The sequence below is a fragment of the Pseudorasbora parva genome, chromosome 4 (genome assembly GCF_024679245.1).
Source record: "Pseudorasbora parva isolate DD20220531a chromosome 4, ASM2467924v1, whole genome shotgun sequence".
In the NCBI taxonomy this organism is placed as follows: Eukaryota; Metazoa; Chordata; class Actinopteri; order Cypriniformes; family Gobionidae; genus Pseudorasbora; species Pseudorasbora parva.
The window spans coordinates 5,318,209-5,330,981 of NC_090175.1; the positions used below are offsets into that span (position 1 = coordinate 5,318,209).

Sequence of the window (12,773 nt, forward strand, 5' to 3'; positions counted from 1 at the left end):
CAGAAACTGCTGGAAATGACCGATTCTTCAATAGCTCTGAGCTGATTCTGGATGTCCTGTTCTTTCTTCTTTCTGAGTGTATTTTTATATATTTTTTAAGCTCCTCATAATAATGAAGATGTGAATCTGAATCGTCTGGTTGTCTGTGCTTTGTGTATTTTTCAGTTCTCTCTCTCTCTCTCTCTCTCTCTCTCTCTCTCTCTCTCTCTCTCTCTCTCTCTCTCTCTCTCTCTCACACACACACACACACACACACACACACACACACACACACACACACACAGTCTCTCAAACCAACCCATGAGGAACAGGCTACAGCATTTATTCAAATGTTCTTCACATTAAGACAAAGTTTATTTTAGAGCTGAACACTGAAGGGTCGTCAGTTTTATGGACTCGTGCTCCTGCTGATGTTTTGTTCAGTGTCTGCAGGCGCGCGCGTGTGCTGCGCGTCCCCGCGGCCCCTCAAACAGACGCGGAGCTCCGCCCCCTGCACACGTGACCCGCGGACGGGTCGAGCCGGTCTGACAGAACACCTGTCACAGGACCTGCGCGCGCTGACAGGTAAGAGCGAACCTCACTCTATTACATTACATTTCAACATTTACCAGAGAAAATAAGCCAAACAAATGAGTCCAAATAACACTGAGAAGAGAGAGAGAGAGAGAGAGAGAGAGAGAGAGAGAGAGAGAGAGAGAGAGAGAGAGAGAGAGAGAGAGAGAGAGAGAGACCGTCTCACGGCAACTAAAATAAACAATTCTATAAATAACAGAACCGCAACCGTTAAAGTACACACATTAGACATCCTGTATTAATTATACTGTGATTTTACCGCGGTAAGTAACTGTAGCAGTGAAATGTTGTGCAGGCTAAGTTAGACACGCACGTGTACTTGTAACATCTTTAATTGAAGCAGTTGTAGTAGTTAAATGTAACAGGGATTATTGAGTGACATCGACTCATAAAACAAGCAAAACCTGCCCGACGACATGTTGCGACACACGGGTGCGACACAGAAGAGTTCCTGCGAGGCAAAATCTGGCTTAAGAAAGGAGACGAAAAAGTGAAATAACGTGCCCTGCGTGCAGCGTCTGGGCCGAAGCTCATGCAAACCAGCAGGACCAGCCGCACGCCTCATTTTCATACAGCCGAGGAGCTTCACACACACACACGCCCTCAGACGCCCTTACCTCAGGCTAGAGTTTACAGCGCTTATTCAAACACCAGTCTGAACATCCAACACGGGACAGCTATTATTCAAATCACCCGCACATCAGCTGATGTGAACAACTAACAGTTACTGGTTCCCACAACGCTCTTTAATGGTTTGTTTTTGGTTAGCCAGGAAAGTTTTCTGAACGTTAGTTTTTGGCTTGTAGAACGTTATTCTAATGTTGCTTTACTGTTCACCAATGTTATTTCAACATTGCTCTAACGTTATTTTAACGTTTCCAGAATGTTTTATGGTTTGTTTTTGATTAGCCAGGAAAGTTTTCTTAATGGAAACATGTTTGTTTTTGGTTTGTAGAGCAATATTCTAATGTTACTTTAACGTTCCCCAATGCTATTTTAACATTATTCTAACGTTCCCCAAACGTTTTTGGTTAGCAAGTAATGTTCTCTCAACGGAAATACAATGTTCAATTTTGGTTTATAAAATGTAATTTTAACATTTCTTTAACGCTCACCAAACATTATTGTAGCATTGCTCTAACGTTATTCTAACACTCCCTGAGCGTTCCTCTAACCTCGTTACCCCTCTGTACATCTTGTTTTTATTTATTGTTTAATTATTTATTGTTTAATTAATAAAAAGAACTCAATCATTAACCATCATATAGAAGATTAAAGTAAGATTAAATGTTTCCATTAAAATGGAAGATTTAGGTTTAGTGTATATCATTTAAAAAAAATATATTCACATAGAAAACCGTTATTCATAATTGTAATAATACAAACCCGTTTCCATACAAGTTTGAAAACTGTACAAATTGTGAAGAAAAAAAAACAGAATGCAAAGATGTCGAAGTTTCAAATTTCAATATTTCATTCAGAATACAACAGATGACATATCCAATGTTTAAACTGAGAAAATGTATAATTTTATGGGGAAAATAAGTTTTAAGTTTCATGGCAGCAACACATCTCATAAAAGTTGGGCCAAGGCCATGTTTACCGCTGTGTGTCATCCCTTCATCTTTTTATAACTGTCTGCAAACGTCTGGGGACTGAGGAGACGAGTTGCTCAAGTTTAGGAATAGGAATGTTGTCCCATTCTTGTCTAATACAGGCTTCTACACTGTAAAAAGTAATAAGTTGACTTTACTTGGAAAAGCTGTGGAAACTGATTGCCTCAAAATTTTCAAGCAAATTAGGTCATCATTTTTGACTTGAAAATACTTACTACTACTTTGTAGAGTTATCTTGTGTATTTGTAGAGGTTACCATAAAACCTGAGTACAAGTAACTCAAATTCAAAAGTTCAGCCAACTTACATATATAAGTTGGGGTTTGTAAGCAGAACTCAAACAAAATAGTTCTTTTAACTAGTTCTTTTAATGTCTGCTTGTTCATTTTACTAGAAGGATGTGTGGAAACTGATTGCCTTAAAATTCTCAAGTAAGCTGAACTTAACACTCAGTTAAGTTAGCTTAATTGCATCAAGTTGATCTTACTTAAACCCTTCAAGTCGACATAATTCTATCTGTGAGCTGAGGAAGTGTACTCCCAGAATGCATTGCAGCATGAATAAATTAATCACAGGGCAATCGTAACTCCGTTTTATTATTTTTGGCTTTATTTTACCATTTTATTTGCTGTCTTTTGTCAGTATAACCCCAATAATGACAGCAAATGAACTTGTAATGGTCTTATTAAGTGTAAAAAAAAAAATGTTACCATTGTTGTGTTTTGCACGCTGAATAATGAAGTCTGTGTGTGACTCAAGCATGGTAAATTGTTGGATAATGTCACAAATATAGAGTCATTATATCAACACAATTAAAATTTTGTCAGAAGTGTTAGCAATAAAATGTTAAAATATCATTAATTGGTATAACATTTATTTATATATATATATATATATATATATATATATATATATGTGTGTGTATATATATATATATATATATGTATATATATATATATATATATGTATATATATATATATATATATATATATATATATATATATATATATATATACTTATTACTTCCCTTCCTTTGAAATCTGTGATTTCGTGTTGCATTGCTGCATCAATAGGAAGAGATTTATAGTAATATAAATTAAGTTCCAAGTGCCCAACCAAAGGGAACACTGATCACCGTAATGGTGAGAAATTTTAGGAAATCAACATAAATTTATGAAGTCAGCTTATGTGATGCTTTCCCAAAGTATTTAGTTGTATTTTCAATAACATTCAAGATGACTGGAAAATGAGTGAATGCAACTAAGAAGAACGATGACTGCAGAAGTGGAGGAAATGAGTGAAAAGTCTATTAAGAATTGCCCCGCCTCAATCTTTTGCCCGCCCACCTGTTTTTTGAGTGTGTTTTTTTCCTTTGGCAAAATGGTACTCAAACCAGTCAAGTAATGTTTACTTGGGTTTTCTAAGTAACAAAGGCATAGCATGCAAACAATTCAGATTGCTAAATAGTTTTAAGTAAATTCTAATTATTGTACATTAAGTTAAGTTTACTAAAAAGTCTTAGTAAGAACAGCTGTTGGATTTAACTGTGTGAACATGCATGTAGTACAACACACTCAACATTCTTAAGTACAATGTACTAAACTTGCATAGTTTAGCTATCGCATCCACCTAAAAGTTCACAATACTCAGTATATTCAAGTTAAATCAACAAATTTTCCAAAATCAGTTAATTTTACAAGTTTTTCTTTAGTAGATTCAACAATTACTTTTTACAGTGTAGTTGCTCAACTGTCTCAGGTCTTCTTTATCGCATCTTCCTCTTTATGATGCGCCAAATGTTTTCTAATGGGTGAAAGATCTGGACTGCCAGCTGGATCTCACGAAAAATGCGTATAAATAGTACGAGTGTGCAATGTCGTGGAATGTATACGCCAAAACTAATTTTTGCGTGCATATGATACGCACTTTATGGTGTATTATACATACGAACCCCCCACCCCACTACCCTAAACCTACCCTAGAGAGCGTGTCATCTATACGCCATAAAGTGTGTATCATATGCAGGCCAAAATGAGTTTTGCCGTATACATTCCACGACATTGCACACTCGTACTATTTATACGCATTTATGTGATCGGGTTGGGACTGCAGGCTGGCCATTTCAGTGCCCGGATCCTTCTTCTACGCAGCCATGATGTTGTAATTGATGCAGAATGTGGTCTGGCATTGTCATGGCATTGTTGGAAAATGCAAGGTCTTCCCTGACAGAGACGACGTCTGGATGGAGCATATGTTGTTCTAGAACTTGGATATACCGTTCAGCATTGATGGAGCCTTTCCAGATGTGTAAGCTGCCCATGCCACACACACTCATGAACCCCATACCATCAGAGATGCAGCTTCTGAACGGAGCGCTAAGAACAACTTGGGTTGTACTTGTCCTCTTTAGTCCGGATGACTAGGCATCCCAGTTTTCCAAAAAGAACTTCACATTTTGATTAGTCTGACCACAGAACAGTTTCCAGTTTTACACAGTCCATTATAATGAGCCTTGACCCAGAGAAAACGCCTGCGCTTCTGGATCATGTCTAGATATGTCTTCTTTGACATATAAAGTGACTACTTCTGAGAGACACTGCCACTCTGAGAGGCTCTTGTTATACCCAATCATGTTGTAAATTGGTCCTCCAGCTGTTCCTTATATGTACATTTAACTTTCCCAGCCTCTTATTGCTACCTGTCCCAACTTTGTTGGAATGTGTAACTCTTATGAAATCCAAAATGAGCCAATATTTGGCATGACATTTCAAAATTTCTCACTTTCAACATTTGATATGTTATCTATATTCTATATATTCTAGTTTATGAGATTTGAGTCCATGTAAATTATTGCATTCCTTTTTTATTTACAATTTGTACAGTGTCCCGACTTTTTTGGAATCAGGTTTGCATTTCACAACTACTGTATTTCTGATCACACAAATACAGCCTCAGGTCACAAACCTTTGAATGGAAGCATGTAAAGATACATCATTAAAAGAGATTATAACCAGTAAATGTCATATAAATAATGGACAAATTTGCTTTTACCATTAATGCAAATCTCAACTATTAGAAAGAGGATATAATATACTAAAGACTGTTTGTCCAATGAACAACACACTTATAGGCTTATAGATCATACAGGATGAGTTGTTTTGAGAAAGTAAAAATGCAGAATGTTTCCTGTGATGGGTGGGTTTAAGGTGGTGTGTGTGTGTGTGTGTGTGTGTGTGTGTGTGTGTGTGTATTAATGTATTCAATCATTCTCTTTATAGGGTCTTTAATGTGTGCTTGGTTGAAACACATCCATCCTCCTCCTCTGCAAACAAGACCGTCTTATATTTCTCCATCCTCAGGATGAACATCCCAGACAAAGAACGCAAACCCAAGAAGCCTCACTATGTCCCGCGTCCGGCCGGAAAGCCGTTCAGATACCAGTGCTTCCAGTGTCCCTTCACCTGCAACCAGAAATCCCACCTGTTCAACCACATGAAGTACAATCTGTGCGACAAATCCAGCTCCATCCGCTCCAGACAGGTCAGCTCCACGGCGGAGGAAAGCAGCCTCTGCGGTTACACGGATGAGGACATGGACGCCACACAGCCCGAGGAAATCAAAGCGGATCCATCACCGTCTTCACTGACGGAAATGGCCTCGCCTGTGTGCAAACCAGAGGCGCTTCGACCTCACAGTCCCGTGTCCGTCTGGAGGCCTCCGGTCTCCTTTTCTCCCGCCCTCCAAAACAAGCCCCACCTGGTGGAGAGAGCGGAGGCTTTCCCGTACTATCCGGGGTTTCATTTACCTTTCTATCCTCACTATAACCCTTACATCTACGAGCCGGTACCTCACCCATACGTCCTGGACACTCACAGGCTTTTTCCGCTGTTCTCGTCCGTGACGTCTCCAATGACGGAGGAGTATTTCAGGTGCTATTACCCGATCCCGACTCCCAGCTACGGACACTACCCTCCGCTGCGGCTCCCGTATGATCCGTACGCGCTCGTAGCGGATCTGAAGGAGGTTCAGGTGAGTCTGCAGATGGGACGCTCCGCCACCGGATCACCCGACGGACACTTTGATCAATCCCAGCAGCCGTCACATGGGGTGCCAGCCAGCCAATCAGAAGAGAGGGGTGTGGCCTCACAGCCTCAAGAGGACAGGAGTGTTCCTGAGAGGTCAGAACATCCCAATTAAATCAATTACTATATTTCAGATCCACAAATTAATCGCTGATTAAATGCAATTCATTTATTATGATTTCTTTATAATATATAGCTCTACAAATTATTAAATTAAAAAAATAATTATAAAATAAATTAATAAAACAAAAAATCTCCATTTGTTCAGAGTACAAATTAATTATTTCTTAAATGATTAGTTTTAACATTTATATAAATATAACAATTTTTCAATTTATCCATAATACTATATATTAAAATTACATATGAATACAATCTCCCTGTGATCAGATCTTCTACAATTTCATTATATTTTTAATAAATATTTTTTTTATTTTACAAAATAATTTAATCAAATGAAAAATTCTCCATGAGTGCTAAATATTTTTTAAATTATTTATTAAATTAATCATTGTAATATTTATTATACATAATATATTATTATATATACATATCAGTTTTTACAAGGTATCATGAATAAATTGAAAACAAAATTTAAATAAAAATTTACATAAAAGTATATTTTTACAAGTTATTATTATTATTAATAATAATTATTACAAATATTATAAAAGTTTGTATTAAATTATTATAATTTATTTATCATAAAATAATAATTATACAAATTATTACTATTGATAATTTAATACATTTTAAAATTAAAATAAATTATAATTTAGGTCAGATTTAAAAAAAATTATAATAAATTGTAAAAAATAATCTATTAATAAATAATTAATGTGTAATAATTAGAATTTTGCTAAATATTAAAATCATAATATTAAATTAATTATAACTTATTTATATAATTAACTTTACTAAATACATATATAAATAGTTTATAATAATAAATGAAAGACATAATCCCATGTATTAATAAATTGACTTATGCCCTTGTCTGTGTGCAGGTGGTCTGCATTCAGAGAGATGGAGCGAGAGCGAGGGGGGAAGGACAGATCTGATGACCCCGCTTTAGTTCCTCTCAACCTCTCCAGGAGAGACAGTCCTCTGAACCTGTCCATGTCTTCCAGCCAATCACACGAGGGGATTATGAGTGCTGTGACGTCACCCGAGGACGATGATTTATCTGTAGAGAAGACGGCTGCGATTGCTCTCTGTCAGCTGGCTCAGTCCGGCGTCTCAGAGCTCGGCAGAAACTCAAACATCAGTCATTCTGATTCAAGTGTGTCTCATGAGCAAATAACAAACCTTCCCACCCCAGTCCAAAGTCCAGCGCCTGAGCGGAGTGATCACACAGAGACCAATCACACTTCTCCAGATGGTGAAGTCTCCGCCCCTTCTGCCGCTGAAGGCCCCGCCCCTTCTGCCACTGACGTCTCCGCCCCTTCTGCAGCTGAAGGCCCCGTCCCTTCCACTGCCGAAGGCCCCGCCACTCAAGTCCCCGCCCCTTCTGCCACTGAAGTCTCCGCCCCTTCTGCAGCTGAAGGCCCCGCCCCTTCCACTGCTGAAGGCCCCGCCACTGAAGTCTCCGCCCCTTTTGCTACTGAAGTCTCCGCACCCTCGTCAAATGCTGCTTATCAAACACGGACAAAAAGTAAACATAACATGAAGAGAAAACAGACCAGCAGTCTCAGCAAACACAATCTGAGGAAGAGAATGTACCGTTAATCTTTTTGAATAATAAGCAGAAATATCAAATAAAGCCTGCAAATCAGACTATTTTATGTAACCAATAGTCCACATGAACCATCAACGTGAAGCACTGAATCATATTTATATACGTGAAACACTGTTCAAATGACTTTCTTTACATATTTTCATGAAGTTTTCATTCTAACATTTATTAAATAAATATACTGGTTTGAAATTACTCCACAAACGCTTCAGATAGTCATACAAACCTGCCCGAAGATCATTAAACACAAGCCTTAACTTCTGCAATATCTGCACACCAGAGCAAGTGTGTTTATGCTGGCGACACACACGAGTGAAGCAGGTGCTTCTGAAACCTGATAAACCGCTAGGAAAAGAGCCGTTATACTGTATAAAGCTGCAGGTTCAGACATGTGAGATCAGTGACACCGTTAAACCTGTGTCTCTCACACACACACACACACACACACACACACACACACACACACACACACACACACACACACACACACACACACACACACACACACACACACACACTTTTTTAGAGATTTAACAGATCAGAATATCAAAAGGGCAGTATCAAACGCCTTCTACCCCACTATAAATTGTATGTTCCCAAGACAGTCATAATGTGGGATTTGTAAGGGTTGTGGGATGTTATTTGGCCAACCTTCAGGGAACATTCACACAGCAAAATCCCCAGTGCTCGAACACAGCGACTTGCAAGTGAAACAGCATCCAACAGAAAAAAAACAATTTTAAAAAGTCAAGGGTCAAGAGCCAAACTAAAGCAGACACTGATCTCCATAATGGTGACAAAGCATTGTCAATAAATCATCAACATCTAAATCTCTGTTAATTCTCAATAAGAGCTTCTGTAGTCGTCTGACAGAAATAAAGTCAGTCTGGTTAGTAATGTGTGAAGCTGGTAATGCTGTTTGGGGAGTTGTTTAATCCTCTGCTGAGATCTTCAGAGATTTAATGTCTTCAGTTTATCTTCATTTGATTTCATCTAAAGCTGTGGCTGAAGTCAGTTGTAGTTCTTGTGTTTGTCTTTCCTTCAGTGATTATTCTTGTTAACATCAGGTGTTCATAAATAATGCTCAATCATCACTTAATTATCTCATTAATTTCAACATTGCATGTTTTTTTTGTGGCTATTTCTGTATCTGTCATGCCCACTGGATAGAGGAGTCAGAACAAGACTTCTGTGCTCAGAACCCAGTGTTTATTTTAACAATCTTTGCATTGCCTCATCTCATATCCTCATGTTAAATATAAGCTGTTGACAACATAAAACCTACTGCTGGTTTCATCCTGTTCATTTGTAACTGGTATGAGTGTTGGGGAAACAGGTAAAAGCATAATTTACTGATTAATATTCATGTTCAAACAAGTTAAATATTACAAACTATAATGTAAAAAAAAAGGGAAAAAAGTGTTCAAGTGGTTTAATGTCGGATGCAAAAAAAATGCTTAATGAAATTAGTTAAATTAACTAGAAATTAAAAATTGTCTTAAATTAAAATAGTTTTTGTAAATCTCCAATTTAAAATTATTATTGAATTTTGTAACATCTGTTGGGTATCAACTGAACACAGTAAAACCACAGAGATATATTAATACACAAGTTAAGTGCTGAATAAAGTAGAACTGAAAGCATAAACTGTGTACTCAAGACATCGTTTGATGAATTGTATGTTTTCTTTCATTATAAAAAAAGTGATGATGTCCAATAGCTTTTGATACCCAATATTTTAAGGTGTGTCTTTATACAGAAAGTGACTTTAAATAGACTTTAATAAAAATACAAATAATTTTAGAAATATTCACTGGATTAAAGGTGTGACAACTACCTTTAAAAACACTCAAACGTGTTTGTCTCTTTATCATTTTAAAATAATTTCCTGCTTGTAAATAATACTTGATAGTTTTACCCAAAACACTGAACAAAATAATAATTGTGTGCCTTCACTATGGACAAAAATAGTTGTTTTGTTCTCAAAGTGTTCAGTATTATCAGCTTCATTAACTTCCCCTTTAAGTGCTAAGCTTATATGTAATTGTCTCAAATGTGCTTGGTCAAACCCTCAAACTACGACCAGAGGTCGCTGTCTCCTGCTTCTGACATCAGCTTTGATGTGCGTGAAATCACAATTATTAATCTTCATTATTCACCATCATGTATTGTTTGTAATATAATTCTGAACACATCCATCCCTGCATCTCTTCTGCTTTCTTCAGGCCCTGTCCGCCTTAATAGCACTCAATCTCTTGTATTTCCCACTTCAGGCCGCATTTTAACGGAAGTGAATGACATTTGAAAAATCAATCCTGATTGGTTAGTTTCGTTAAGAAAGTTTATTATATTCATGAGTTAAAACTTGTCTGGGCTTCAAAGAATTAAAGAACTGTAAGTTCTGCAAATTAGTAAGTAAATCCTCAAATTCACTTGCTTCTAATGGACGTCACTGCTGCAAGTGTCGAGACACAATAATCGAAGATGCCAAAGTCTGTACAACGCAAAAACTCCAGTGTTAAATTAAATTCACTATCCTCAGGTTTTTTTGACTTCACGCTCAAGAGTGTTAAAAGTAACTCTGAAGAAGTGTTAAAGGTAATGAGATAATTAAGAGATTAATTAAAGGGGTACTTCAGCGCTGGGAAGATGAATCTGTATTTAAACTGGGTCATCAATGCAGTAGAAATGTGAAATTATTTTTGAATTTGTTGTCGTCTAGACTGAGAAAAGACAGAAAATGTATTTTTGTCCCATGGGGATGAAAGACTACAATTCCCAGAATGCTTCGCTGCCCTGTGAGGCCATTCCCAACACAACCAACTTCATTTCTGTGACTGAGTTAGAGAAGACACTACAATTAAAAACTGAACGTGTGTGTTCAATATAATGAGTGAGTCACCGCGCGAGTATCACAGCCCTGAGCACTAACTGCAGGAGTGATGAGAGCTGAGGTAATCGCGACTACACTCACGGCATACATTCACAACGCGAGTTCAGTCTGGCACGCGTTTCAGTTCATGCCTTTGCAAGCTAAACTTTCCTAGAAATGAATTTGAGAAGTTAAAAGACTTACATTGCTCACCATAGCTCCGTTTAAATGATCCTGTCTGCAAGCTGAGCTCTCCCTGACAGCTGAGTGTTATCTCCCCATCCCCCATGCGCAGATTCAAAACATGCGGAAATAGCTCCCTCTGCTGGCTGTAGTCTTTAGCCTTAGGGCAAACATTCCTCCTATGATGCAAAAATCGTCATTTTGCATCATAGGAGGAATTTTTCCAGAAATAAAATGCATAAATCTCTTGTCTCAGGGAGATATGAGGGGGGAAAGCACAATAATTTGAATATTCTCCAGGGTTTCTACTGATACAAAGCCATATGCTAATCGCTGAAGTAACCCTTTAAGTGATGATTGACCATTAGTGATGAACACCTGATGATAACAAGCAGAATCACTAAAGGAAAGAGTCACCATTTTTAAGTCACCATTATGGTGATTAGTGTTTGCTTTAGTTGGGCTCTTGACCCTTGTGAAGTTAATAGGATGAGATTCTGCACAAAAAAAGTTTGCAACTTGTTTGTTGCTTTAGACGCATACACACACACACAGACAACAATAATCAGCATATGAATCTCAACAATCGTGACAAACAGCATATCAGATACACAGATCAACTCTGAACATCACAAAACAAGCTACTAAAAAGTCACATAAAACCGCAAAAATAAAAGAAATTGATGGGAATAAAATCAATTAATCTTAAATTTGTAGTGCCTAGACTGCAGGACCATCAATTGAGGCAGCTATGGGCAGGCTCCTTTGGGGTGATCACTCCAAGACCAACTCCCCTACGGCCTTCACAAGTCCTTCGAGTCCTGCCGATGCCTGGCTTTATCTGTCTCTTTAGCTGGCGGGGGTAGGGGTGAGGTGCAGAGTCATCGCCAGAGTTCGCCCAGTCCTCTGCGTCAAAAGCAGCCAGAGACTTAGTGTCATCAAAATGCTCCTCGGAGCGGCCAATAGAAACCATTCCACTCGCAGATGAGGTTTAAAGGAGAAAATTCAGATGAAAATGTATTTCAGCGCAACGGAAAAAGGCAGCAGGCCTCGTCCGTTTCGGTGGGCTGAAAAGCCAATTGTCTGTGCAGGTGCATAGATGTGAACCAATCAGGCTTCAGTATTCGAAGAACAAACTAGTGTCAGTAGGTGCGTTAACATGGAGCACTGTAATCGGTTTAAAAGTCAAATCTGAATGAAAATGCTCCATATAAACACCTCATTTGGAATAAAAATGCCCAAACCGAATGAAATTGTAATCGGTTTGAGAGGGGTGGGATAAACCTTTTTATGAACCGATCAAATGAAAAATGTAACCATGTAAACGACCGATTACTTTTGAGTGTGCGTCCTTATGTGATACACAGCGCGCGCTTTCACCACTGACCGCGCGCCGCGCTCACACACAGGCTATAATGCTGACAAGAGAGGAAAGTTCATTTTTCTGATGGTTACGTTAAACATTTAATTAAATTATATATAGTTATGAAGATAATGTTGACATAATGACCTCATCTTGACAGCATTTGTCCCAGGCACTTTTTACTTCAACTGACAGAAGAATTTATTTTTCTGAGATGATTATTACACTTTACAACAAATAAAAAGATTTTTTTTAACCGTATAAGTCCTGGTGGTCGTTGAGAGTTGCTATTGCATCCGTGAACACACAGGGTCAAATCAGTACATTGATCAGATTTGATCAGATGTGA

At 37.9% G+C, this 12,773-nt stretch overlaps 1 protein-coding gene across 1 annotated transcript; it reads left to right on the forward strand.

Moving 5' to 3' along the window:
* The first annotated feature begins 300 nt into the window (after positions 1–300).
* Positions 301–8,273, forward strand: LOC137072747 (zinc finger protein 750-like). Its single transcript, XM_067440671.1, has 3 exons — positions 301–564; positions 5,468–6,367; positions 7,279–8,273. Exons 2-3 carry the CDS (start codon positions 5,550–5,552, stop codon positions 7,997–7,999), a joined length of 1,539 nt encoding a protein of 512 aa, XP_067296772.1. The 5' UTR covers positions 301–564; positions 5,468–5,549; the 3' UTR covers positions 8,000–8,273.
* Positions 8,274–12,773: the final 4,500 nt, after the last annotated feature.

Coding starts and splice junctions, on each gene's coding strand:
- LOC137072747 (XM_067440671.1), top strand. CDS start 5,550: ATGAACATCCCAGACAAAGAACGCAAACCCAAGAAGCCTCACTATGTC. Junction 6,368..7,278: donor GACAGGAGTGTTCCTGAGAG/GTCAGAACATCC, acceptor GTCTGTGTGCAG/GTGGTCTGCATTCAGAGAGA.